This window comes from Quercus suber, unplaced genomic scaffold (assembly GCF_002906115.3).
Source record: "Quercus suber isolate HL8 unplaced genomic scaffold, Cork oak 2.0 scaffold_27, whole genome shotgun sequence".
NCBI classification, from domain to species: Eukaryota; Viridiplantae; Streptophyta; class Magnoliopsida; order Fagales; family Fagaceae; genus Quercus; species Quercus suber.
This window is the reverse complement of record NW_027069492.1, coordinates 410,936-434,864: the sequence shown is the minus strand read 5'-3', so window position 1 is coordinate 434,864 and position 23,929 is coordinate 410,936. Positions and strand designations below refer to the sequence as shown.

At 34.0% G+C, this 23,929-nt stretch overlaps 3 protein-coding genes across 10 annotated transcripts; 2 read left to right on the top strand and 1 right to left on the bottom strand.

The window, feature by feature from the left end:
- Positions 1–1,147: 1,147 nt before the first annotated feature.
- LOC112025316 (replication protein A 32 kDa subunit B) lies at positions 1,148–8,224 on the bottom strand. Its single transcript, XM_024057968.2, has 10 exons — positions 7,876–8,224; positions 7,132–7,242; positions 6,939–7,036; positions 6,769–6,810; positions 6,028–6,105; positions 3,875–3,953; positions 3,668–3,760; positions 3,504–3,586; positions 1,775–1,843; positions 1,148–1,661 (listed from the first exon to the last, which is right to left on the bottom strand). The coding sequence occupies exons 1-10, from the start codon at positions 7,975–7,977 to the stop codon at positions 1,577–1,579; spliced, it is 840 nt and encodes a 279-aa protein (XP_023913736.1). The 5' UTR covers positions 7,978–8,224; the 3' UTR covers positions 1,148–1,576.
- A 2,172-nt stretch (positions 8,225–10,396) lies between these two features.
- LOC112035605 (FT-interacting protein 3) lies at positions 10,397–22,616 on the top strand. Of its 8 annotated transcripts, none has more exons than XM_065768760.1 (11): positions 10,397–10,845; positions 10,991–11,050; positions 11,454–11,513; positions 13,722–13,869; positions 15,439–18,629; positions 18,746–19,256; positions 19,947–20,037; positions 20,158–20,216; positions 21,382–21,451; positions 21,563–21,791; positions 22,089–22,616. In XM_065768760.1, exon 5 carries the CDS (start codon positions 15,447–15,449, stop codon positions 17,760–17,762), a length of 2,316 nt encoding a protein of 771 aa, XP_065624832.1. In that variant the 5' UTR covers positions 10,397–10,845; positions 10,991–11,050; positions 11,454–11,513; positions 13,722–13,869; positions 15,439–15,446; the 3' UTR covers positions 17,763–18,629; positions 18,746–19,256; positions 19,947–20,037; positions 20,158–20,216; positions 21,382–21,451; positions 21,563–21,791; positions 22,089–22,616. The 8 variants fall into 8 exon arrangements, with proteins under 8 accessions (XP_065624832.1, XP_065624810.1, XP_065624820.1 ...); XM_065768738.1 differs by having other exon boundaries at positions 13,722–13,888; positions 18,746–18,787; XM_065768748.1 differs by having other exon boundaries at positions 13,722–13,888; positions 18,746–18,829.
- Positions 20,987–22,307, top strand: LOC111995160 (polygalacturonase). Its single transcript, XM_065769050.1, has 4 exons — positions 20,987–21,275; positions 21,382–21,451; positions 21,563–21,791; positions 22,089–22,307. Exons 1-4 carry the CDS (start codon positions 20,987–20,989, stop codon positions 22,305–22,307), a joined length of 807 nt encoding a protein of 268 aa, XP_065625122.1.
- Positions 22,617–23,929: the final 1,313 nt, after the last annotated feature.

Sequence of the window (23,929 nt, the reverse complement as noted above, 5' to 3'; positions counted from 1 at the left end):
CAGTTATCAACCAGCCAGGCACAAAAGCACTTTGAGAGGGGGAAATTAATTGGGGTAAAATCAACTTTAATCGGTTAGCCAGCACTTTTGAAATTATTTTATAAATAACATTACACAGGCTAATAGTCTAAAATTAGACATTTTTTTTCTGGAGACTTCACCTAAGGAATAAGAACAATATGGGTATAATTTAATTCAGGCAACATAAAGCCAGTGTTCAGAAAATCCAAAACAGCATTAGTTACATCATTACCAACAATATGCCAAAATTTCTGATAGAATAGAGCATTCATACCGTCCGGTCTAGGAGCTTTAGTTGGTCCCATCTAGAATAGTGCCGTCTTCACCTCATCAGCACTAAACTCACCAGATAAAATATTAAGCATATCAGAAAATATCCTGTGAATGACTGCAGTAAGGCATTCCTGACCCCGGTCACATATCCCAAAAATAAATAGTGACAGATATTTACTTCTCGTCACATATTATCTTCTCAACAAGTCGAATATGCTGGACCTAAGCCTAATCCTTTTTTTAAAACACCCCTATTCTTTACCTAAACCTTACATTTGATCACATCAGGCTGGTGGGCTCAAGCTCAATAGACTAACAAATCCTAAATCCAGAAATCTCAAATTTTATTTACCACAAGATAATCTATAAAGTATCTGAGAAGTGAAATAATCTAACCAAAAGCTTAAAGCCTTAAACACCACTTTCTTATATATGAACTTAAAGCAATCACAAGAAGACAAATGAACTTAAAGCAAGTAGTAACAAATTGCAATGTAACAATGTGTTCCACGCTTTGTGCATGTTGCACGACACGAGTTGGCTGCTAGTGTTTCCCTGTGCAGACGTGAAATGAAACCATTGCTCGGGCACTCAGCGCCATTCTGAATTTGCCTAACCTTGACTAGAAGGCACATTTTTCATGCAAGCTCTAATTAATGGGCTGCGAGAGTGATGAATACTAAATACCATCATGCGAGGTTGGTCAAACTAGTGGTTAAGTGATTGGCAGCTCCAAATGTGAAGCCATGCTACTTATGGAGTCCGGCTTTCTGCTTGGTTTTAGATAATTGCAAGTTGTTAATCTAGAATCTGATTTTGAAATCTTGATAATGATCTCAGAAATTTCGCACCATTGGAAGATCAGTTCTACATGTCATTCTTACCCAAAGAAATCTACATGATATAATATTAACAGCATCGGAGCTCAGCTCCCACTAGAGCAGTGATTATTCTCCACAACCAATTACAATGGGTACTGAGCTGCTACAGAATCAAAGAAAGGTCCGCCATCTCAACCGTCCATTTGCACACAATACCACTAGCAATATCAAGTTATAATCTACTTAAGATGCGTTACTTTCATAAAATAAAAATAAAAAAAGTTTTTAGTTCTAAAATAAATGTCACTTGACTATTAAATCTGGTCTCATATAGATATGTCTCCTGTATGCGGGCAGGGCTTCACACCATGACAAATGCAAAATGAGAGAGTAATCACAGCAAGACCTAACTGAATCAAAGACTCTCCGGCAGACTCGCATAAACTTGCAAACAGGAGATGTCAACCATTGATAGTTGACTTAAAATGAAAGTCATCAGTTGTAGAGTAAATCAAGCCCTCCTCTACAAGATTTTGAATAGCTAACCTGTCAAAACCAGGAAATTTAGAGTTAAAGATATTTCTGTTTGAAAGCCTCTGTGTGTGTGTGTGTGTGTGAGAGAGAGAGAGAGAGAGAGAGAGAGAGAGAGAGAGAGAGACATGAGCTTATCCACTGAAACTCTTAATTGTTGGGCAATAAAATCACGGTGCACCCCCTTTTCATCAGCACTGAGACATAAGAAGATCAAAAGTGTCAGAACTAGCATACTATAGTGATAGGGATAAGCAGAGAATGAAGCATGGAAATGAAAATATAGAGGATCATGTAATGGCAAGGAAAATACATAGGAAGACATGATACAAAAATTTGTAAGACAATGGGCTCGCCATTAGAAATCCAAAGACCATACAGAAATAAAGGGAACCAATATATGAACACACACACACACGCATGTATGAATTTTATATATATATATATATATATATAGTTTTCTTTGATAGGTAAATAGGAGGGAGGCTGGTGGGGTTTGAGCCCTAGTGCCAAGCACCAGAAGAGCTGTTGGAGCCACTGGGGTATCCCTTGAACCCCATGTATGTAATTATATATTTTTTGATAATACAATTGTAGAAAAAGTGGGAGAGGGGGAATTTTGAACCTGAGTTCTCCTCATAAATAAGACTATGCAATGCCACTAAGTTGCAAGGCTCTTGACACACATGTATGTAATAAATATGCATGCATCAAAATGGCTACTGGTCTATCCAACAAATGGCATAATAAAATTGTTCATGACAAACATTTTCCACTGAATCAACCATGTGGAACCATATTATGTCATTAATTAGCTTCCTTATAATGAGAAAATATAAGCTAAGCAATGAGTTTGGTCATTTAACACAAGCCGTGGCAGAATTGCCACATGCTAAAATGTAATATCAAACCACGAAAGCCAGAGGTACCAATTTAGCCTGAATAGTACCTAGGGACTCTCCTTCAGAATTTTTTTTTTTTTTTAAGGTTCTCCTTCAGAAAATATTGGCTCATATATATATATATATATATATGCACATTTGCATTCACAATGATGCAAGCAACTGCAGAAATGCAAAAACTGGGTGAGGGACTGGAAGGGCAGGAGATTTTTTAAGGGAGGTAGAGATGCCTTTATCTATGATACAGTGTCAGGTTCTGATAACATGCTGTATGATACAGTAATTTTTTAAAACTAAAGATACATATGACAGAAATATGCCAACAAATTAATTAATACAAATAGGAATAAATATGTTAATTTTAACTTATCAAAAATATATATATGTCATTTTTAAATTTAAAAAACAAATAACAAGCATCAAAACATTTATAACAATATCTAAAAATTTTAGATACTAGATTCAAAATTTATCATATTTTTGGAAAAGTTCCCGGTATTTTTTTTTTTTTTTTTTTGCTCTTTTTAGAAATAAAGAGTATTATTATTATCATTGCTAAGAAAAGCGAATTAATTGATTTAGATGAATCCCACATATAATCCCAACCAAGAAAAGGGGGGTAAAAATGATTGGGCATAGCAATTAACTGAATATTAGGTTCAGTCAATAGTCCAGTTTCATTTTAGCCCAATTTTAGAACCAGGTAATACCACTGAAATACAAGACCCTTAGCTACTTTTTTTACTTTGTTAGATATTGGAATTGCGCAAGCCAACACCCAAGCCCAAAAACATTTGAGTTAAACACATGCAGCTACCTAGCCAAAAGCTCCCCATCCCTGATTCCCCCCCCCCCCCCCCTCTCCCAACACACAACCACTTGAGGAGATCTATGGGGGGGGGGGGGGGGGAAGAAGAAAAAAGATACACATCCTTTCAAGAATAGAAGTACTTACTTGGATGCAGGAAGCTGCAAAAAGTCTAAGACCATTTGTTCAATATTCTTCTGTCCACCAACATTAATGTATTGACTAGAGACCTGAAAAGAAAAATGTAAGTGAATAGTGAACATATCAATCAAGAATTCAGCAAAAATGAATTCCCCAGTTAGATCTTTCACCTGATTTACTGAGGTAGCTTGGTGCCCCATCATAGGTGTACTAGATGAATTAGGCATCTGTGGCTGTGTGGTAACACCAACACCTTGTAGTTTCTGTAAGCATAAATACAAGTAACACCAGAAAAGCCAGATTATATAAATAGATAAATAGATGTAATTAATATGTCAAGTAAAGCTTAGATGACATTTATAATAGTAGACTAATACCCGTAACCTGGAATTATAGAGATGGACATATATACAATCAATGAAGTGGCTTGCAATCTCATTAAAGTCAGTGATGGGCCTGAAAACAACACCCAAGTTCAATGTTAAGAAAGCAATAAAGGACCTTCACAGAATCAAATTTATACCAATGACATGTTTTTGTGAGATCAATTACATGACAACAGGGAAAAGGTCAACAAGACAACAAAAAAGGGGCTTCCACTTTTGTCAAGTAGCTCACACTTCGACATGATTCACATAAAACTTGACAATGACATAAATAAAACTAAATCCAGGATAGGCACTTCCTCACCCCATGGTGTGGAACCTATCCTTCCTCAACACCATAAATTCAAACTAGAAGACCACAAAAGCATACAGAACTTTGTATATGAATATACGATGTCGTGAAGAATTTCTAAAGCTAGTGTATGATGCTGAAGTGTCTATGTCATCATCATCCAGACTGAGAATGGCAACATACCCAAAATGTGAGCACCCAGAAGTATAAGAAATCAATCTCAGTGACAGCAAAATATCTGAGCACAGATATTTTGCACAGAGATGAAGCTACATGTATCATACTTCTATTCTTGCTGTTATTGCTCAGATGTCAACGAGGCATGACAGACTTCATGTACAGTATCCTTATGACTCCATCCCAGTTTGTTGGTTCTCTAGAGGGATTCCAACTTTTTAATGGAACATCCTTCTAAAGCTCTAAAACTTATAACTTTCTGAGTTTGACTTCATCATTTTGCTTATTGATACTACTCTAAAATCTAGAATGGCTATTTGGTATTTAATCATATTTTTTTATTGGTACCAACAAAATGGAATAGAGGCGGTACAAGAAAATTACATGCCATTACTGATGATTTAACTTCAAGTTCCAAAGTGGACATCTCCACAACTAACCTCCAGAGAGAGACAGGCTCTTAGTCACAACCTCCCACAGACCAACCAAAAGATTTTAAACCACACAGCAGCCGTGTCCAGTAAGTAACATTGCTCTTTTTATTAAACCACCCCCCCCCCCCCAAAAGAAACCTCTTTCAAATCAAAAATTCTCATTGCCCGAAAACAAACTAAACAAGATATTTTGAAAGCTCTATGTTAGACCAAAAAGTTGGCAATAACTAACTGAAACAAAGATATTTTACCCCAAAACAGTAGATAATTTGTTGATTTATTGTGATGTAGCTTATGATTTATAGAGCCTGATTTTTACAACTTTTGGGACTCATTGGGTCTTACATAGGAGGGTGGCAGACCTCTTTTTTAGGTGGAGGAATTGGTTTTGGAGGCACTCCTCAGAGATTTGTAATGCGGCTCCGTTATGTTTGATGTGGATATCATGGAAGGAGAGGAATAACTGCACTTTTGAAGATTCCAACAGATCAAAGATTCAGTTGGAAACATTTCTGATTAGAACTCTGTTTTGATTGGTCTCGTGGGTAGCACTCTTATAGATTTTGCAAAATCACTTTTATTTTGTGTATAGTTTATGTAATTCTTTTAGGTTATGGAGCGTTCACCATCATGAGCATGAAGTAATCTATTTTACTAATAAAATTTACTTACAAAAAAATGAAGTTATATCTAGTTCCAGTGCGTAAAGTAATTTTTTTGAATCTCCACCATATAGTCTTAAACATCAATGGGACATAGATTATAGCCAATATCAACACTATGCCACTAATCTTAATAAGGCTAAAATTCTTGACAATGTTCTCTGATTCCAATTTGCCAAGCCCAAGCTGTTTCCTATTTTCCCTATAATAGAATTCAAAAATCAAGAGGTCGTGGATTACCCACGAAAGAACAAACAATTATTAATTGACACTTGTTGTGACATGATCAAATACAGTGACAAATTTTTTCATCTTTCTGTTGGGACAAGGAAAACCAATCTCTCTCTCTCTCTCATAAACATCTTTCTTTTCTTTTCTTTTTTAAAGCAAGTTATGAACAATATTTTGGCCTGTATTACAGGGATGAATAATATATAAAACACACCTAAGAGCCAGATATACACAAGTATAATATACTTATTTTTAAAATGGAATAAAATACAATATGAACATGTAAATATAATAGCTAAAATTAAGAGAGTGGGGGGGGGGGGGTGTGGAGAGTAATATTATCCTCACCTTATAGAGAAAACATTTAAACTCCGCTTTCCCAAGAAGCCTTTCAAGTGTCCATGGATGCGAACGTACATTCCCTCCCTAAAGTAAAAAGATAATCACTATTATATATTACAAATCTTTTTTAGAAGGGAAGAGTGCCAATCTAAGTGCACCTATTGATATAAAACTAAAAAATTATTCCCAAGTAATCTAAATTTTAAACTCTTCATGCTCCTCTTCTTTGAAGAGAGATTAAAGGAAACAAAAAGAAACTTGGAATCCTAAATCGCCCTTTAAACTCTGAGCTATTATTACTTCTCTAATTTTCATTTCTTTTACCAAAAAGTCCCATCAACAAACCATTTATCATATTGGCGAGAAACAGTGATCAATTTATTGACTTACACAGACAACATGAGAGAATTTCTCTACGAAACAATTATTCCCAAGTAATCTAAATTTTAAACTCCTCATGCTCCACTTCATTGAAGAGAGATTTAAGGAAACAAAAAGAAAATTGGAATTCTACATCGCCCTTTAAACTCTGAGCTATTATTATTTCTCTAGTTTTCATTTATTTTACCAAAAAATTCCCACCAACAGGTCATTTATCACATTGGCGAGGAGAAACAGTGATCAATTTATTGACTTACACAGACAACATGAGAGAATTTCTCTACGGACTACTTTGGTCAAATTAATGTTACACAGGTATTCAAACTAAAATACAAATTGACCAAAAATAAAATTTTTGAAACATACAAGATTCCTTCAACTTCATTTGAGTCTACAAATTCTTGAACCCTGTGCATAGAAAAAAGACAACAAAAAAATCAAGATTGGCACAGAATTAAGAAATTAAAATAAACCAATCCAATCAAAATATAATAATTAGAAATTTTATTTTTTTAAAAAAAATTCAGATGATTCACCATTTGTTACACTCAATCCTTCCAGTCCCATCGTCAAGTAAGAAAGTAACATCAGTCACTCTCCCAGTTCTGTTGCATACCCTTCCCACAAGTGTAACCTAAACATAATTCAAACTCACAAAATGCTCGATGTGGAAGGTAAAAACAAAACAGATAGACACATAATGCAAAGTGAAAGTTTCAAGAAACACACATTGTTGACATCAACACCATCAATACTAAAATTAGATTTATCATCACTTGTCAGAAGAGCTTCATTAATTTGCTTCACAGTCAGCGGAAGCAACGACTGGGAGTCACGATTCTGCAAAAGCAAGAAATCAAAACGATAAATTACTGATTGTCCCAAAACCTTATGTTGTTAGAAAATGGTGGGTCCAACACGTGGGATTTCTAAACGGACTCAACAATTACTTTGATACCATCATAAATTACCGATTGTCACAAAAGTTTAAACAATTAAGAAATTGAGGATTAATCATTTAGTCATTATTCTAACACAAAACCCTAAAACCCTGTTTGGCACCATTTAAAAAAAAAAGCATCCACTAAATTAAGACTAAAACAACCATTTGTTTAGTTCAGGTGAGGTTTTCGTTTCTCAGAACACACAAACACATATGAAAAGTAAACAGTAAGAATTCAAGATAGTGATTCCTTCAAAATAAGAATATGCAGCGTTTGATTGCAGTGAAAAATGAAAGAAAATCGCAATTATCACAGAAACTAATCCTGATAGAATCAATCATAAACAACAAAGAAAGCGTAACCCTAAATATCAGTTACGCTATAATTAGAAATACAAACAGATGTTGAATTAGAGCAAAGGGGATTTACAACGATTTGCTTCCGTTTAACTTGTATTATAGTGATTAGGTCCATTTTCTCGGGAACCAAACAGGTGCTTAAAATTGGAAAAGAAAACGAAGGAAAGTACCTTGGAGGTAGAGAAGGAAGGATCGGGAGCCTGGGTGGCCTGAGAGGGCATGAATCCGCCGCCGGTGAAGGCAGCGCTGCCGTCGAATTCGCTTCCATACATTGCTCCGATGATTCTGTGTGTGTCTGTGAGAGAGAGGGATTTGAAATTTTGGGTTATGACTTATAATGAATTATATTATATTGGGGATTTTATTTTATTTTGATAAGAAAAATTGAGTTCCCGCCATAATTGTTTTTCTTCGTTTTTGTTGCTATCTTTTTCCTCTTTTGGGCCAAAATGCGAAAAGATCCAAGAGTTTTTTTTTTTAAAGGCTCAAGAGTTTGAGTTAGTTCTAAATGGACACTTGTACAATTAATTTTGTATTGTTAACCTTTAAGCTTTATAAATGATCCAAATTAATGTATTGTGTGTACATGACCATTTTAATTGTATATAAAAAAATAAAAAATAAAAGTTATTTTTAAGACCATATACGTTTAACACATGGTCATTCTCCTAAACTTCAAAGATCATACAAAACCAATAGTACAAGAGTTCAGTTTGCAACTAACCCAAACCACAAAGGATCTTTTTGCATTTCACCCTATTTTTTTTGACACGCACATATATATAAATATTTTCATATTTTTTTATTAAATAATATAAAAGTTTTAGGGAAGACTAATAATTTTAAAAATTATGATAAACTTTTTTTTGATAGGTGATAGTGATAAACTTAATTTAAATTTAAATCATTTAAGTAATAAATATGACTTTACTTTTCTTTCTTTTTTTTTTTTATGTGGAATTGTGAATCACTTTACATATCTAATCATATATAAGTCAACATCCAAAAAAATATAACAATAATTAAAGCTATAGGAAACCCTTTTCTATCATAGATGAAAATTGTAAATTTATAATTAATATCAAGAACTCTAACTCCTAAACACAAAAACTACAATTGTCATATCTTCTAAAATAATAATAATAATAATACAATGTCCCTATCTTTAGTTCTTCAAATGCAATATAAAGAAGGGGTTTTATTTTTTGGAAGATAGAGAAGGTTTTATTAAAATAATATCTATGGGGACAATTTTTGCTTCAAGGCCAAGGACAACATGGTTTAGCCCTTGGCCTTGAAACAAAAATTGTCCCCACAATATTTATTTTTAGGAAAATAATTTTTAAATACACTTTTTTTTTAAAAGAAATTTTTAAATACACTTTGAAATGAACTAATAGTAATATGAGAGGGGAGGGAGAATGATGTTATTTACCTAGATGTAGTACATTAAAAAAAATATTATGAGGTTTTAGTTAAATTTTATCTATAACAATTTTACGTTTATGAAACGAAGAAATTGAGAAGGGTTCTCGTTGCCTTTATCGGTGGTGAAACATTTAAGGATAATGATTGGTTTCTTAGTTCACACTATATGCCACATGACTTCCATTGCTTGGTGGATCAATAAATGACCTTTTAATCTCTTATAGGTTTGTTTTGTTTGTTTGTTTTTTTTTTTTTTTTTTTTTTTTTGAGAATGATTCAAGTGAAGTAAGAAATTTTTTTTTTTTTTTTTTTTTTTTTTTTTGAGAATGATTCAAGTGAAGTAAGAAATTTTACAGTTTATTAATATGATACGTATCACATGATTGAATAGAGCTACATAGTACATATCACTCAATCAAAACTTTAATAAGTATGTACTAAGTAATCTTGCTAATATGATCATATGCATCACAAGATTGATCGGGCTATGTATCACTTAATTAAAACTTTACTAAGTATTTTCACACAAGATCATGTTTAAAGTGCAAATCAATGGACTACTCGTTTGATATATTTTTGTCCAAATGGTGTACTTTTACATCAACCCTCAAAAACAACGTCCTCACTACATTCCCAAAATATGAATATGTTCCTTAATTATGGCACATCCTAATTTTTATCCAAGATCATGTTGACACGTTGAGTCATGTCAAAAATAATAATTTATGACACCCAAAAAAAAAAAAACCATTACATGCTTCAGTCTTTAGCCCATTTCACTATTTGTATCTTAAAGTTGTCCGTTACAAAAGTGAATGAATTATATATATATATATATATATATGAAACTTTCTCTTGAAAACTAAAACTCCAACACTTGTCCTTCTTACAACTCATAAGTACTTATACCTATGAAGTTACCATGTCAAGAGTATGCTATGGTAACCAGTCATCAATTATTAGCTTCTATGAGCTCTAACCCAAACAGAATTTGGCAGGTCTATTTATGATACCATATACAGCATAATTAGAAATATCTTTCTTTTTTTTTATGGAAAGAAATTTATTTATTTTTTGGATAAGGGAAAGAAAATTTTGATTGAAATAGAGAAACAACAAACAAACAAATTAGAACTATCAATAAGCACGAAGTTACTATTTTAATTTACAGTAAAACCTGTCAAATGTTAAAGCTAGAGTTTATATGGTGATGCGGTAATCAACTTCCCTTGTACCATGCTATTAAAGACATGTTTTTCCCTTGTAGTAAAAAAAAGACATGTTTTTCCACCCAAAAAAAAAAAAGTCATAAACCCGACCCTCAAAAAAATAAAATCAACAAAAAAGGCCTTTCCCTCTCTCCCATCTTCTTCTTCCTCAGTCCTCTACCATTACCAGCACGATGGTCTGCCATCCCAATGTTCTTCCTCAGTCCTCTACCAGCTCCTCATCGATCAGACCCATAAACTTGCAACCAACAGCAAATCAAGCATCGCATCTCATCTCATCTACAGACCCACCATACCCACAAACCGAAGCCTCGATCTCCTTCCTCAGACCACCGATTTGCCACATCCAACCTCTACAACCCAGAAACGGCCCCCCATTTGCCGTGGGTCTCATCAAGCCCATGCCCACCATACCCACAAACATCGAACAGACCATGGCCCATCAACTACGTCGGTCGGAAATACACCCAACCCAGCCCAAAGGTATCTAATAAACAAATTTAATTACAACTCTATAATTTATTTATTTATTTTTTTTGAATCCGAACTCTATAAGGACTCTATAACTATTATCTTATAAATAGTTGATTCTTATTATTATTTTTTTTCACGGGTGTTCAACTTCTAGGTTTATTGCTCTTGCCTTTCTCTTCATTGTTTTCCTCCATTCGAATCATCAGGGTTAAAGGTATGGTATTCTAGGTTTATTTTTTACCCCAGCCTATTTTGTATTCTAGAGTTGATTGAGTTGTAGTTTTAGCTGTGTTTCTCTTTGTATATTTGCAAACCCGTGTAACCAACCTTTCTGAAATTTTTTACCCCAGCTTCATTGATTTCTGTTTTGTATTCTAGAGTTGATTGAATTGTAGTTTTAGCTGTGTTTCTCTTTGTATCTGTAATTGAGTTTGTGCACACACTTAGATAATCAATTTGAATAGATATTAAAATGGTGATAATCAATTTGAATTTTTTTATTTTGTGTGAATAGATATTAAGTCGTGTCCCAAGAATTTCTCATATTATTCCATTCCCTTTTTTGTTCAGCAACTATGTTTTTATCCCTGTTCTGAATTTATTTGTTTGTTTTACAGAGTGTAACGGGAAGAGGCAAGTTACATTTATTAAGTTCTTCTCTTTCATCACGCATATCGGTATGTTTTTTGGTTTTGAACTTTATTACTGCTCCTTTTTCCCCCCTCCAATATTGTTTTCCTTTGAATGTAACTTGAAGTGTGCTGAAGCATTTAGATGTCAGTATTTAAGTATCATTATCATCTAAAACAAGTAAAAACAATTGCATGTTCAGCATTAATTATGCATCATTTACATTATTAGGTGCTTGACTTTACTTAATAGCTGATCTGGAAATCAATGGGGCTAATTGGGGTGACTGGTATCATGATCATATGCTAACTTTAAATGCTATTCTTCTTCTGTGAATGTTAAACCTGATATTTACCATATTACCACTCAAGTTGAGGATGCTATGCTACCTTAGCAAAATTGGTGTGGGTAGATTTTTTTGTAGCCCATGTGATCCAAGTGTTTAAAACTTTTTTCAACACAAACTGAAAATTGTGTAGTGTAGCTTAACATTGTTAAAATTTTATAAATGCCCTTGAGCATAATGTTGTTTAGTTTTTCAGATTTGAATATTGTATTGCTCAACAACATTATTTTTGTCTTCAATTGCATGAACATATGGACATGCAAGGTATGATGCAGCTGACACATTGATTAGATAATATCTTGCTGTTTGATAGTAACACAATTAGGTAACTCGTCCAAGAATGGCTTGCTGTTTGATTGGCTAAACAAGCAACCAAATGATTCTGTGGTGTACGTGTCATTTGGGAGTGGTGCAACACTGTCACACTAGCAAATGACTGAGCTATTTGTGCATTTTTTTTAAATCTAGAAAAATGTATATTTTGTTATTATTTGATGACTGTTACAATTCTAATGTCACATCATTTTACTAATGTCTCTAGACTCATAAACCATTATTATTGCTAGATTCATAATAAGTTATTGTTCTTCTACTTCCTAATTTGTGATTGCTTTAGTGTTGAATGTGGGTTGCTTCATTGTTATTTTACTGCTAGACGTATATGACTTCATTGATACTATACCACTAAAGAGGTGAAAATTTGAACGCAGAGCCGACTACAAGATGCTCCAAACTAATAAATGGATTTGGCTAAGTTTGGGTTCATTAGAGGAGTTTGACCCACCACTCTAATCAAAGCTCCCCTAGATTGATGTTGAAGTAGCCAAAGATCTACCACCTAAAAAAGCCAAGACCCCATACTCATATCCACTCAATAAATGAATTCATTTAGGACTTGGAACTTGCTCACCCAGTGAAACTTCCACTTACTAAGAATGTGCTGCTAGAGAATCAATGTTGAATTCCAATAGCTAATGTCACATCATTTGGAGGTTTATCTTAATTTTTATTTATTTTTAATTAAAAAATTGGTAGCTTTCCCGTTTCACAATTAATAAAATGAAAATAAAATAAAATATTAGGACCCACCACAATGCAAAACTAAGGTGTTGTGAAAATATTTTGAGATTTTCATGTGCCCCTATGACTTTCTCTTTTAGTTTTAGTTTCCCCTCCCCCCCAAAATATAAAAATAAAAATAAAAATGAACACGGTTCTTCTTTGCACCTCATATTCAGTCATGCAGTTTAAACGTATTTGGATCCAATGCAATTATTGTGTTAAAATGGTATTTTTATTTTTATTTTTAAAAAACATGATTTTTGATCCTTTTGTTGAAATCAAAAGTGAATTTTTTACCTTTCAATTGAAATCATTGATCTATTAAACCAATTTGAATCCAAGCTTAAACTGTCCTAATGTACTATTTATTTATTTTACCATGTTGCATTTCATGAGATTCAAACCTACCCAAACAATCTATGTTAGTCCACACTTAATCATATATAATTAAGCGGTGTTGTTGGGTGTGTTTTGCAACATAATAAGCAAGTTGTTTATTACAAACCCTTCAAAGTTGTATGTGAATTTAAATACTCAAAAAATAGCAAATTTAAGGAAAAAAAAAAGTTGGCACAATTATTAAAAAAATAATTTAGAATGATTTATTTATTATAATTTAAATATATGAATTTAGATATTCTCAATACCTCAAATTTAAGAAAAAGGTTAGTGCCAATTTAAAATTATTTATATATGATAATTAAATTTATATTTTCTTAAATTAATAAGTTGTGCATCGTGCGGTTATAATACAAGTCATCACTTAATATATTCTGGTGCAGAATTCTTTTGGGTTATGTTATATTCATAATTATTATTATTCTTTTTTGTTTCATTATTATTGTAGGGATCCACATTGGCGGTGGAATATATAGCTCATGTTATAGGGCGGTGCTGTTGTGAGCTTTTACCTAGCCGCAACCTTCAACCCTAACCTATATATAAAAGGAAAGGTTTCAAAGCAACACAACGTTCGTTTGAAAGAGCCTCGATAGGTGCTCCCTTCTCCTTCAGGTATCTTTCTTTATATGGCACAATCTGTCTTGCAACTGTTTAGAATTTATGTAACTTGCATTATATTAGCTCTACTTCCATCATCATCAAGTACTAGAATTCTCATGCTTTTATTACTTCAATTTTATTGGATTCTGTCTTCCTAGGTCTTTTTTCTTTTTTTCTTTTTATTTTTCAGAATATATCATTGATCATCTATGTTTATGCCTACTTTTACATGGTTCATGAATGCATGGTACATTAAAACATGATTTTAATTTACCCTTTTTTTTTCTTACAATAAGTAAGGAAGAGGAAAATCTAGATTCTTCTTCATGAGAGAACTTGAGGCTCTTCGCTACCCATTGGAAGCTTATCAATCCTTCTAATCACATAAGTAACGTCACAAGAAGCTTTAAGCTTTTGTGCATGAAGTTATTGTTCACCAAAGTAGTGAATCTTTTTAATGGTTACTCTGGTTGTGTAGTTGTAGTAATTTTGATCTTCACTCTCTTTGGGGTCATCTCAATTGTTGAGTAATATGTTGAGATTAATGTTAAAATAAGTGGCGTTAGTGATAGATTAAAAGTGATCTTAATATCTCTAATCAAAATTTACCATATTGACAATGCAAACCATCCATGTCTTGAGGGATGGGGGGGCATGCATGTTTGATTCTCTTTTGGGGGAGGAGAGGAGTCTTATAATGATGTTATTTATTTATTTAAAAATAAAGTAATTCCCATTCTACTCACAGGGCATCTATATATAGCAAAAATTGGTGGTGAGGTTGGTTGCTTCTTCTCCTTCAATTAATGGTTTAGGACAATGCGACTTGCAATAATCAATACTAGGATTGGTGCAACTTCGTGGATTGGCTTTATTTTGTCCATGGATGCATTATACTTCAGGCACTATATAATTTAGCTACTGCATGCATATGTATCATTCTAACCTCATGAGTAACGTAACAAGAAGTTTAAGGCTTTTGTGCATGAAGTTTATTGTTCCCCAATTAGGTATAATTAGTGGTAGAGTTTCAAACTTTTATTTTCACCATGTACATTATGTCATTGCAACTTTCTTCTTCTTCTTCCTATTCTTCCCTAAAGGTTACAAGCAATTTAATCAATTCGATTTCAATATGGTATTCTTTTTTTCCCCCACAAGAACAAGATTCTATGTCGTTTTACTTCTACTCAGATTTCAATATGGCATTCTTTTTTTTCTTTTTCTTTTTTATTATATATTATTGGATTGATTTTTGTATTAATTGTTTCTGGCATAGTTGAGCTTGCTAATTTTTGTAGTTTGTTCCAAGCTCTTTAACCGCCCATATATACTATTACTCGCCATCCTACTACGTTATTGTCCCTTTGATTTACATAACAACTTTAATATATGTACTTTAATATCCTTGTATTCTGAAGTGCTAGCTTGTATACCTTTATTTTCCCTTAAATCCAATTCAAAATTTTCTAATCCCTTAAATCCAATTCAAAATTTTCTAAGGACTATACACTTTATATTTATGTTTAGAACTACTTATGAACACCTAGCTATTTTTGCAGATTAAGCAATGACAAAGCCAAAAGAAGATTTCTCCATTAAGGAGACCTCGGCAAACATTAGTGCCACAAAGTTTACTATAGGTCCTGCAACTGCCTATGATCTTGTCGAGCACATGAACTACTTGTTTGTAAATATTTTACAAGCTAGAAATTTGATAGGACTTGCTGGGCCTAATACTTGTGACCCTTATGTTGAAGTGAAGCTTGGAAACTATAAGGCCACAACTAGATTCCTTCAAAAGAAGTCAAACCCTGAATGGTATCAAGTTTTTGCTTTTAAGAAAGAACACATTCAAACAGCTGAAGTGGAGGTTATAGTCAAGGATAGGGCTAACATAACAAATGAAATCATTGGTAAAGTTTCATTCTTGGTTAGTGATGCTCCTTTACGTGTTCCACCTGATAGTTGTTTGGCACCACAATGGTATAGATTGGAGGATAAGAACAAGAAGAAGGTTACAGCAGAGGTGATGATGTCTTTTTGGATGGGAACGCAGGTGGATGAAGCCTTTTCCGGGTCCTGGCAATCTGATTCAACAATTATCAACAGTGATGGCGTTGCTTTAACACGTTCCCAGCAATATTATTCACCTAGGCTTTGGTATCTTAGAGTTAATGTGATTCAAGCTCAAGACTTGGTAATTAGAGATAAGAATATGAAAGACCCAGAAATCTTTGTGAAGGCTACACTAGGGACTGTGGTTGTGAGGAGTAAAGTATCGCCAAAGAAGAATGTGAATCCCACATGGAATGAAGACATTATGTTTGTTGCAGCAGAACCTTTTGATGATTCTTTGGTTTTGAGTGTAGAGAATAAGTTGCATCCAAAGAAGGAGGAAAGTGTGAGTTTAGGGAGGTATGTAATGGCTTTGTCAAATGTGCAAAAGAGGATGAATAATGCACCTGCATCTAGCAAGTGGTATAATCTTGATATGCCAGCAGAATTAAAGACTGAACAAAAGCAAGTCAAGTTTGCTAGTAAGCTTAATATGAGGATATCTTTGGATGGTGGGTACCATGTTCTTGATGAGTGTACCCAATATAGCAGTGATCTTAGGCCCACTGCAAAACCATTGTGGAGACCTGTCATTGGTGTTTTGCATTTGGGAATCTTGAAAGCTACTGGGCTGCCAGAAATGAAACCTATGGAGAAACGCACAGATGCATATTGTGTGGCTAAATATGGTTCACGGTGGGTGCAAACAAGGACAATTGTTAATAGTCTTGCTCCACAATGGAACGAACAATATACATGGGATGTTTATGATCCATGTACTGTCATTTCAATTGGAGTGTTTGATAATGGTCATATACATGGAGTGGATACAGTTCGAGGGCCATGGCATCAAAGGATTGGGAAGGTAAGGATTCGCCTATCCACGCTTGAGATGAATCGTGTTTATATACTTTCTTATCCGCTTGTTATCCTACAACCTTCTGGGTTAAAAAAGATGGGAGAAGTTCAATTAGCTGTGAGATTTTCTTGTTCATCTTTGATTAATACGATTAATACTTATTCGCAACCACTACTCCCCAAGATGCACTACTTAAGCCCACTGTCAGTGTATCAGCTTGATACTTTAAGGCAACAAGCTGTTTACTTGATCTCCTTGAACTTAAGCAATTCTCAGCCACCATTAAGGAAGGAGGTCATTGGCTACATACTAGATGTTGGGTCACAAACATGGAGCATACGGAAAAGCAAAGCGAATTATGATAGAGTCACAACACTCTTGACTGGTTTTCTTGCTATGATCAACTGGTTTAAGAAGATACGCAATTGGACAAATCCTGCCACTACTATCTTCATTTACATATTATTCCTACTGGTGGTTTTCTTTCCACAAGTAATATTACCTGCAATGTTTCTCTTCCTTTTCTTAACTGGGCTTTGGCGCTATAGAAAGAGACCAAGACTTCCTCCTCACGTGGATGCCAACTTGTCTCATGCTTATACAACAAATGAAGATGAACTTGATGAAGAGTTTGATCCAATACCATCTAGGAAGACATGTGAAGTTCTTAAATGGAGATATGATCGATTGAGGATCATTGCTGCAAGGATGCAAACGGTGTTGGGTGACTTGGCAACACAAGGGGAGAGGCTGCAGTCTTTGTTGAGTTGGCGAGATCCTAGAGCTACAGCTATCTTTGTGTGTTTCTCTTTGATTGTTTGCTTGGTGACATATAAGATTCCGTTCCACTATATGATTGTTCTTACAGGTACTCATGTGCTAATGCATCCAAGACTTCGTGTCGATTTTCCTTCAGTTCCCCAAAACTTCTTGCGGAGGATGTCTGCAAAAACTGATAGCATGTTTTGAGAACTCAAATATTTTTTGCTAATTTTGGGATGTTCCATTTCACTTTATTTTTAATGGATTTTGCATTGGAGTAGGCACAATTTGTGGAAATATTGTTTTATTTCTTTGGTGGTTGGTGTTGTTTTTTCTTTTATTTTTAATGGATTTTGTATTGCACTTTTAAGTTTTAGGCCGAGGGTTTGAAGGCAAAATCTTTCAGTTCCTTAGAATTGCATGTACTTGTCTTAACCCCTCTGCTGGTCAAAGGCCTACAATGCTTGAATTATGTAATGGAATCAGCATTTTGGGAAGAGATATGGCAACACAAATTAATTACACTGAGGAAATCTGAAATTTCTACTCCTAGTAGCTAGAATCAAATTGTTGAGGTAGAAATTATTGAATTGAGAAAATTATGTAACATATTTGCTGCGGTCTCCGGATGTTGTTAAAGTATGCTTGCTTGCTGTAATATATATATATATATATATTTTTTTTGTAAAAAGGGAAATGACAAAGTTGTATTGAATCTATATATAATGGTAAATAATATATGCATCGAAGCACGGATCACTTTAACTATTTGGCATTTATGCGTTTAGAATAATTGTTCAAATTTTCCAGATAGATTTTTTTTTTTTTTTTTGAAATCAGATGCATCTTCATATTCTAGATCTATTGGTGGACTACTTGTGTAGCTACTATTTGTAAGAGTATGATTAACTGCTTATGGGCAATACTCAGCCATTGTTTTTAATAATAAAGAGATACGTTTGTCTCAACTTTCCGATCGCCGACTCAAACCCCTCTCAACTTTTCGATCGCAAAGCACCCAAAGAGGACGTGATCTCTGGAATCCACTGCGATTTTGCCCTCTCTCGCTCTCTGGTACGTTTGTCTCTCTCGTTCTCGAATTGTTTTTCTTTTTGTTTGGCTTCTTTAATTAGGGTTTAGATCTACCAATTATTTATTTATTTATTGTTTTTTATGGTTTGGTATTTCAGTTTTGGGTCAACTCAGGTCTCCAGCTCTGATCCAAAGGACGGGTATATCAACCAGTTTTATTCTTTATTGTTTTTGCGAAATGGGTATGTTGGGTTTTGCTGATTTTTGTACAATTTATTTTTTGTTCGGAGGTCTTGTTTATGGAGTAGCCATGGACTGAGAAGGGTAAGAGTCCGATTGGGAAGCCGTAGTTGGTGAGCTCAGTGATGGCCGCAGATAGGGATTGAGTTGGTTTCGGGTTCGGGTTGGAGGTTTGGGAAAAATGGGTATGAGGAGGATGAAAAGGGTGAGAGTGGAGAACAATAAAAGAGATTTAGGGGTGATGGATGTTATTTTGAAGAAAAATCGGTTTTGCCATTGACAGACAACGAGAGTTAGTGAGAGAGAGTAACATAAGAATAAGATAAAGTGCTGTTGGGTGAAGCTAACGGCAAAAACACATCCTCTTTAATCAATTTGATATTCCAAACAAGAGGACATGTTACCAGGATTTGATTCATATAGTTTTATGTATGTAAATTATGATGTAATTATCTCACATTGTTTTTGTTTTTGTTTTTGTTTTTTTTTTTTTAAGTTTCAAAATCCAAGCCTAAAAGGAGACCAGCTGTTAGCATTGTTTGTAGGGCTTTTGTTTGTTTTTCTTGTGCTTGGGGATTCAATTCTAGGGATGATTCCATTCTGCCATTTTTAGACTCTATCTTTTTGTACATAATTCCCTTTGTTTTTGTTTTTGTATATATTTTTTTTCTGTTCCTATGTTTTTTGGCTGCTTCGTTCTTCTTTTATGAATTAGTTTTTTGTTAATAAAATTGTCTTACCATGTATCATGATCTTAGCCTACCATCAGTGACCTATAGCCTAAGTTTTTTAATAGATCTTTAGTTGAGTAGTGGACAACAGAGGTTAATGTATAGCAGGCATATATTATATTGCATAAAGAAGAGATAAATTTTCATTATTTTTCAAGTTTGTTGGAGTTTATTGATTTCTTAAATTTTAGGTGCTTGATTTTGTTTCTAGGTGTTTCTTTTGTATACCTTTCATGTATTACGGTTATCTCTTCTCTCCCCCACACCCCCCCCCCCCTTATATATATATATATTACTTTATATATTAAAATACAAACATATTTAAATTTTCAATTTTCTTGGTGTTACTTTTACTAATATTCTCAATTTCTCATCAAACATGATTCAGGTCCCTCAATATCTTCTAGATAATATGTGGGGTAAGGGTGAGGCCTGTGAAATTGTGTGTACTCAACCTCGACGTATCTCAGCGACATCAGGTGTGCACTCTTTGCTATGGTCTACAATGTGCTTAGTTCCCTTAGTTGATATATAAATTTTTAATTTCTCAGCTTAAGGTAAAACATGATTTTGAAACTCTGGGTAATTTTTGTATTTAGTTGCTGAGAGAATCTGTTATGAAAGAGGAGGGAATGTTGGTGATGATGTTGGATACAAGGTAATGTTCACAACTTCTCTTAATGTACTGGGATGCCCTCTATCTTCTGTATACACTTCAATACAACCATTTTTGAAACAATTTTGCGGAAATTTGCATAATGAATATTTTTAAAAATATAGTTTTCTTTTCTGAACCGCATGTTATTGATACCAGCGAAAGAACTTTATTTTTTATTTTTAGGTTTTTGGGTCACGTAAGATCAATTGTATTAATATGAAATTTACAAAGAGTAGAAAGGGGACAAATAGAGTATACCAGCTAGATATCCATAAGTTCCCTTGCAAGATTAAGAGTAGAATGAATCTATGAAATTACACAAATTTGATGGTCCATCCAAAGACATTCAAAACCAAATAATCAGGTTGGGATTCTGCTGCTGTGGATTTTGCATAATGGCAAGCTACTGTTTCTTTCTTAGGAATAAATATCAAAATATGTTATCTTGATTTTTCCGTATGTAATTTGGTATGCACCTTACTTAAGCAGTAGCAATGGAATGTTTACATGGAAGCGTAAATGTACTTTATGTTAGTATAAAATGTGTTGGATGCCTAGCAAAGATAAGGGTTTCATAGTTAGTGATTATTATAGAATTTTAGTTGGCAATACTTTCTATGGTTTTCCATGGAAAAGTATTTGGAAGCAGAAGATTCCCTGTAGAGTAGCTTTCTTTGTATGGACTGTTGCTTTAGGGAAATGCTTGACGATTGATAATTTACGAAAAAGGAAGGTGTGGATTTTGGATTGGTGCTACATGTATAAGAGAAATGGTGAATCGGTTGACCATCTATTCCTTCATTGTCCTTTTGCTAGGGATCTATGGTCTATGGTTTTGCGTCTATTTGGAGTTACTTGGGTTATGCCGCACACTGTTTTGGGACTGTTACGGTGTTGGCAAGGCAGCTTTGGTCGTCATCGAAATGGTTATATTTGGTCCATCATTCCTCATTGCTTATTGTGGTGTCTTTGGAGGGAGAGAAATAGTAGATGTTTTGAAAATATTGAGAGCTCTTTTCCAGACCTCAAGCTACTCTTTTTTAGAACTTTTAGGGATTGGTTGTTTGCTTTGCAAAATCAGTCATTCCCTTCTTTTATTGATTTCCTAGACTCTTGCAATTTTTGTATCTGATTTCTTATCCTTTGTTCACTCCCTGTGTACTAGGGTGTTCCTTTTTATATCAATATAACTTGTGGATTGAGAATGTTGCATGTGGACCTGGGCATGGAATTAGGTAAATAACTTTTTATTTTTTATCTTCATTCAAATATTACATGATTGGAACAACCATATATATTATATTGTGATGCTACATTGGACTCATTGGTTCTATTAATTGGTGCAGCATTGGGAGTTTAGGCAAAGGCCAACAAGAGGCTGGTGTACAAAACGTAATAGTCACAACAGTTACATTTACCGGTACTCATAATGGGGTGAGGATTAAATCATGGGGAAGGCCTAGCAATGGGTTTGCTAGGAACATTCTTTTTCAACATGTCACTATGCAAGATGTCCAAAATCCAATTATAATTGACCAAAATTATTGCCCCAGCAACGAAGGTTGCCTTGGTCAGGTAAGATAATTTTGAAGCATATTTTACATGCAAATGTTTTTTTAACCATGATTTGGTTACTTCTAAAAAGGCCTTAACATGTTCAAATAAATCACACAATATGGATTCTTAAAATTTTTGCCCCCATGTGTTCATGACGATAACTTTTAAAGCTACTCATACCCACTATATAGTTGGATCCATTATAATGTTTTGACTTCATAATCTGTTCAGTATTTTTCTTTTATTTTTTCTTTTTTTAGTTGGAGGTTGCATACCATGATAAATTGACATATAGTTTTTTTTTTTTTTTAACAGGTTTCTGGTGATCAAATTAGTGATGTGACATACCAAGACATCCATGGAACATCAGCTACAGAGGTTGCTTTGAAATTTGATTGTAGTCCGGAGTACCCATGCTCGGGAATAATATTGGAGAATGTAAAGCTCACTTACAATAATCAAATGGCCCAAGCTTCATGTGTCAATGCTGCTGGGACATCTACTGGTTTTGTCCAGCCCACGGGTTGCTTGTAGAGGGGAAAAAATTATTCAAAATCCATATCTACGAAGGATTGAAAAGGAATCCTCATTCTTGACCTTTCATCCTTAGGGAGAAAATTTATACTTCTTTTTAGTTTCATAGTATGATTGTTAGTGTGATACGTCATTGAGTGACAAGTTAATTGCTTGAGCCGGTGGCAGTGCTAGTCCATTGGGCTTTCTCGAAGCCTGCCTGACCTTGCAATCAACATATAATTTTGAAACTCATATATGGATGTTTGTGTGCGAATTTTTGTAAAATGTATGGTTGCGTTTAATGTATTATTTTCATATTTTAAACAATTTGACGTTGGACCTCACTTATTCAGAAATTTTTATCATTCCATTTTGCAATGTCAAGACACATAAAGCATATTTAGTTATATCATGAAAATAATTTTATCAAGGAAGAAAAAAAGAAAAGAGAAAGAAAAGAAAAGAGAAAGAGAATAAAAATTCAAAGACATTTTAAAATGGCTATAGTGAAGTGGTCTATTTAACGCCTATATTGTGTCAGCCTGTGGAACCTGAATAGCGGATAAATGTGGTTTGCCAAAACCCCAGCCCTTGGGCCAAGAAATTAAAAAAAAAAAAAAAAATGGGGGGGGGGGAGGGTGGGGGAGGGAGCCAATGAGTTGTGCCATATTTGTATCATGAAATAAACTGCTTGCTTAAGAAAGAAAATGAGGATGTAGAATGCCCTGTCTCTTTGAAGAGCAAATATGCAATGGTTTCTTTTTATGTGATTTTCATTTAAATGGTTTTGGTGCATGTAAAATTTGTAGATATCAGTTTTTGTTCCATTTGAACTCCTATATGCAGACAAGGAAGATAATTCTGGAAAATCATTTTCAAATGTTCTTTCATTTCTAGTGTTTGTGAAACATCTGGTCTATGTGGGACACCATACATTAGTACCACAAATTAATGTGCTTCTTGAATGTTAGTTGGACTGTCTTCCTTCCTAATATATCATTACTCACCTATGTGGGGAGATGGTGACCTGGAATCCGTGTTTTTCTTTAGAAAGTCATTGTTTCCCTTGTTTTACTTATTGTATAATTTGTACGAAAAAAACAGGACATCAAAATAAAGCCAGTTTGAATGCCACTCATTTAACAACTTATGGCAGAGATTTTGAACTTCACAAATATATTACAACGTGTGACAATGATTACTTGCCATTTGCCAGTGATGGACACCTCAATGATTACTAGTCTTTCTGAATGCAATTGAAAAGAACAAAGTTTGCTTGCTGTGGATATACACTAATGTATTTCTTTTAACCTAAGCTAGTTTATTTTCTTTCAAAAGGATGCATCATGATCATGGTGGTGCCCGTTAACAAATTTTTTGACTTTTTTCTGACAACTTTTTGTCTTTTTTTTGCATATTTGTCTGGTTTATTTTTTTTTTATTATTATTTATTTATTACATAGGACCTACATTAAGGAAACCTTAACAAGTACCGCACAGTGCTTGTTAACATTTCCCTTTTTTAAATACCCATAAAGTAAGATTTGTTTAAATGTTATGTAAAATTGAAGATTAGGTTTATAGACATTAAGAATTTTTAGAATGTTGCAAAAGTTGGTTTGATAAAAATTTTCTTTAAT

Excerpts from the sequence above, each read along its gene's own strand:
- LOC112025316 (XM_024057968.2), bottom strand. The coding sequence starts at position 7,977 with ATGTATGGAAGCGAATTCGACGGCAGCGCTGCCTTCACCGGCGGCGGA. Across the intron at positions 6,811-6,938 it reads AGGATTGAGTGTAACAAATG|GGTTCAAGAATTTGTAGACT; the intron begins GTGAATCATCTG and ends TTCTATGCACAG. Across the intron at positions 6,106-6,768 it reads AATGAAGTTGAAGGAATCTT|GGAGGGAATGTACGTTCGCA; the intron begins GTATGTTTCAAA and ends TTTTTACTTTAG.
- LOC112035605 (XM_065768763.1), top strand. The coding sequence starts at position 15,447 with ATGACAAAGCCAAAAGAAGATTTCTCCATTAAGGAGACCTCGGCAAAC.
- LOC111995160 (XM_065769050.1), top strand. The coding sequence starts at position 20,987 with ATGGTGAATCGGTTGACCATCTATTCCTTCATTGTCCTTTTGCTAGGG. Across the intron at positions 21,276-21,381 it reads TTTAGAACTTTTAGGGATTG|GGTGTTCCTTTTTATATCAA; the intron begins GTTGTTTGCTTT and ends CCTGTGTACTAG. Across the intron at positions 21,792-22,088 it reads ACGAAGGTTGCCTTGGTCAG|GTTTCTGGTGATCAAATTAG; the intron begins GTAAGATAATTT and ends TTTTTTTAACAG.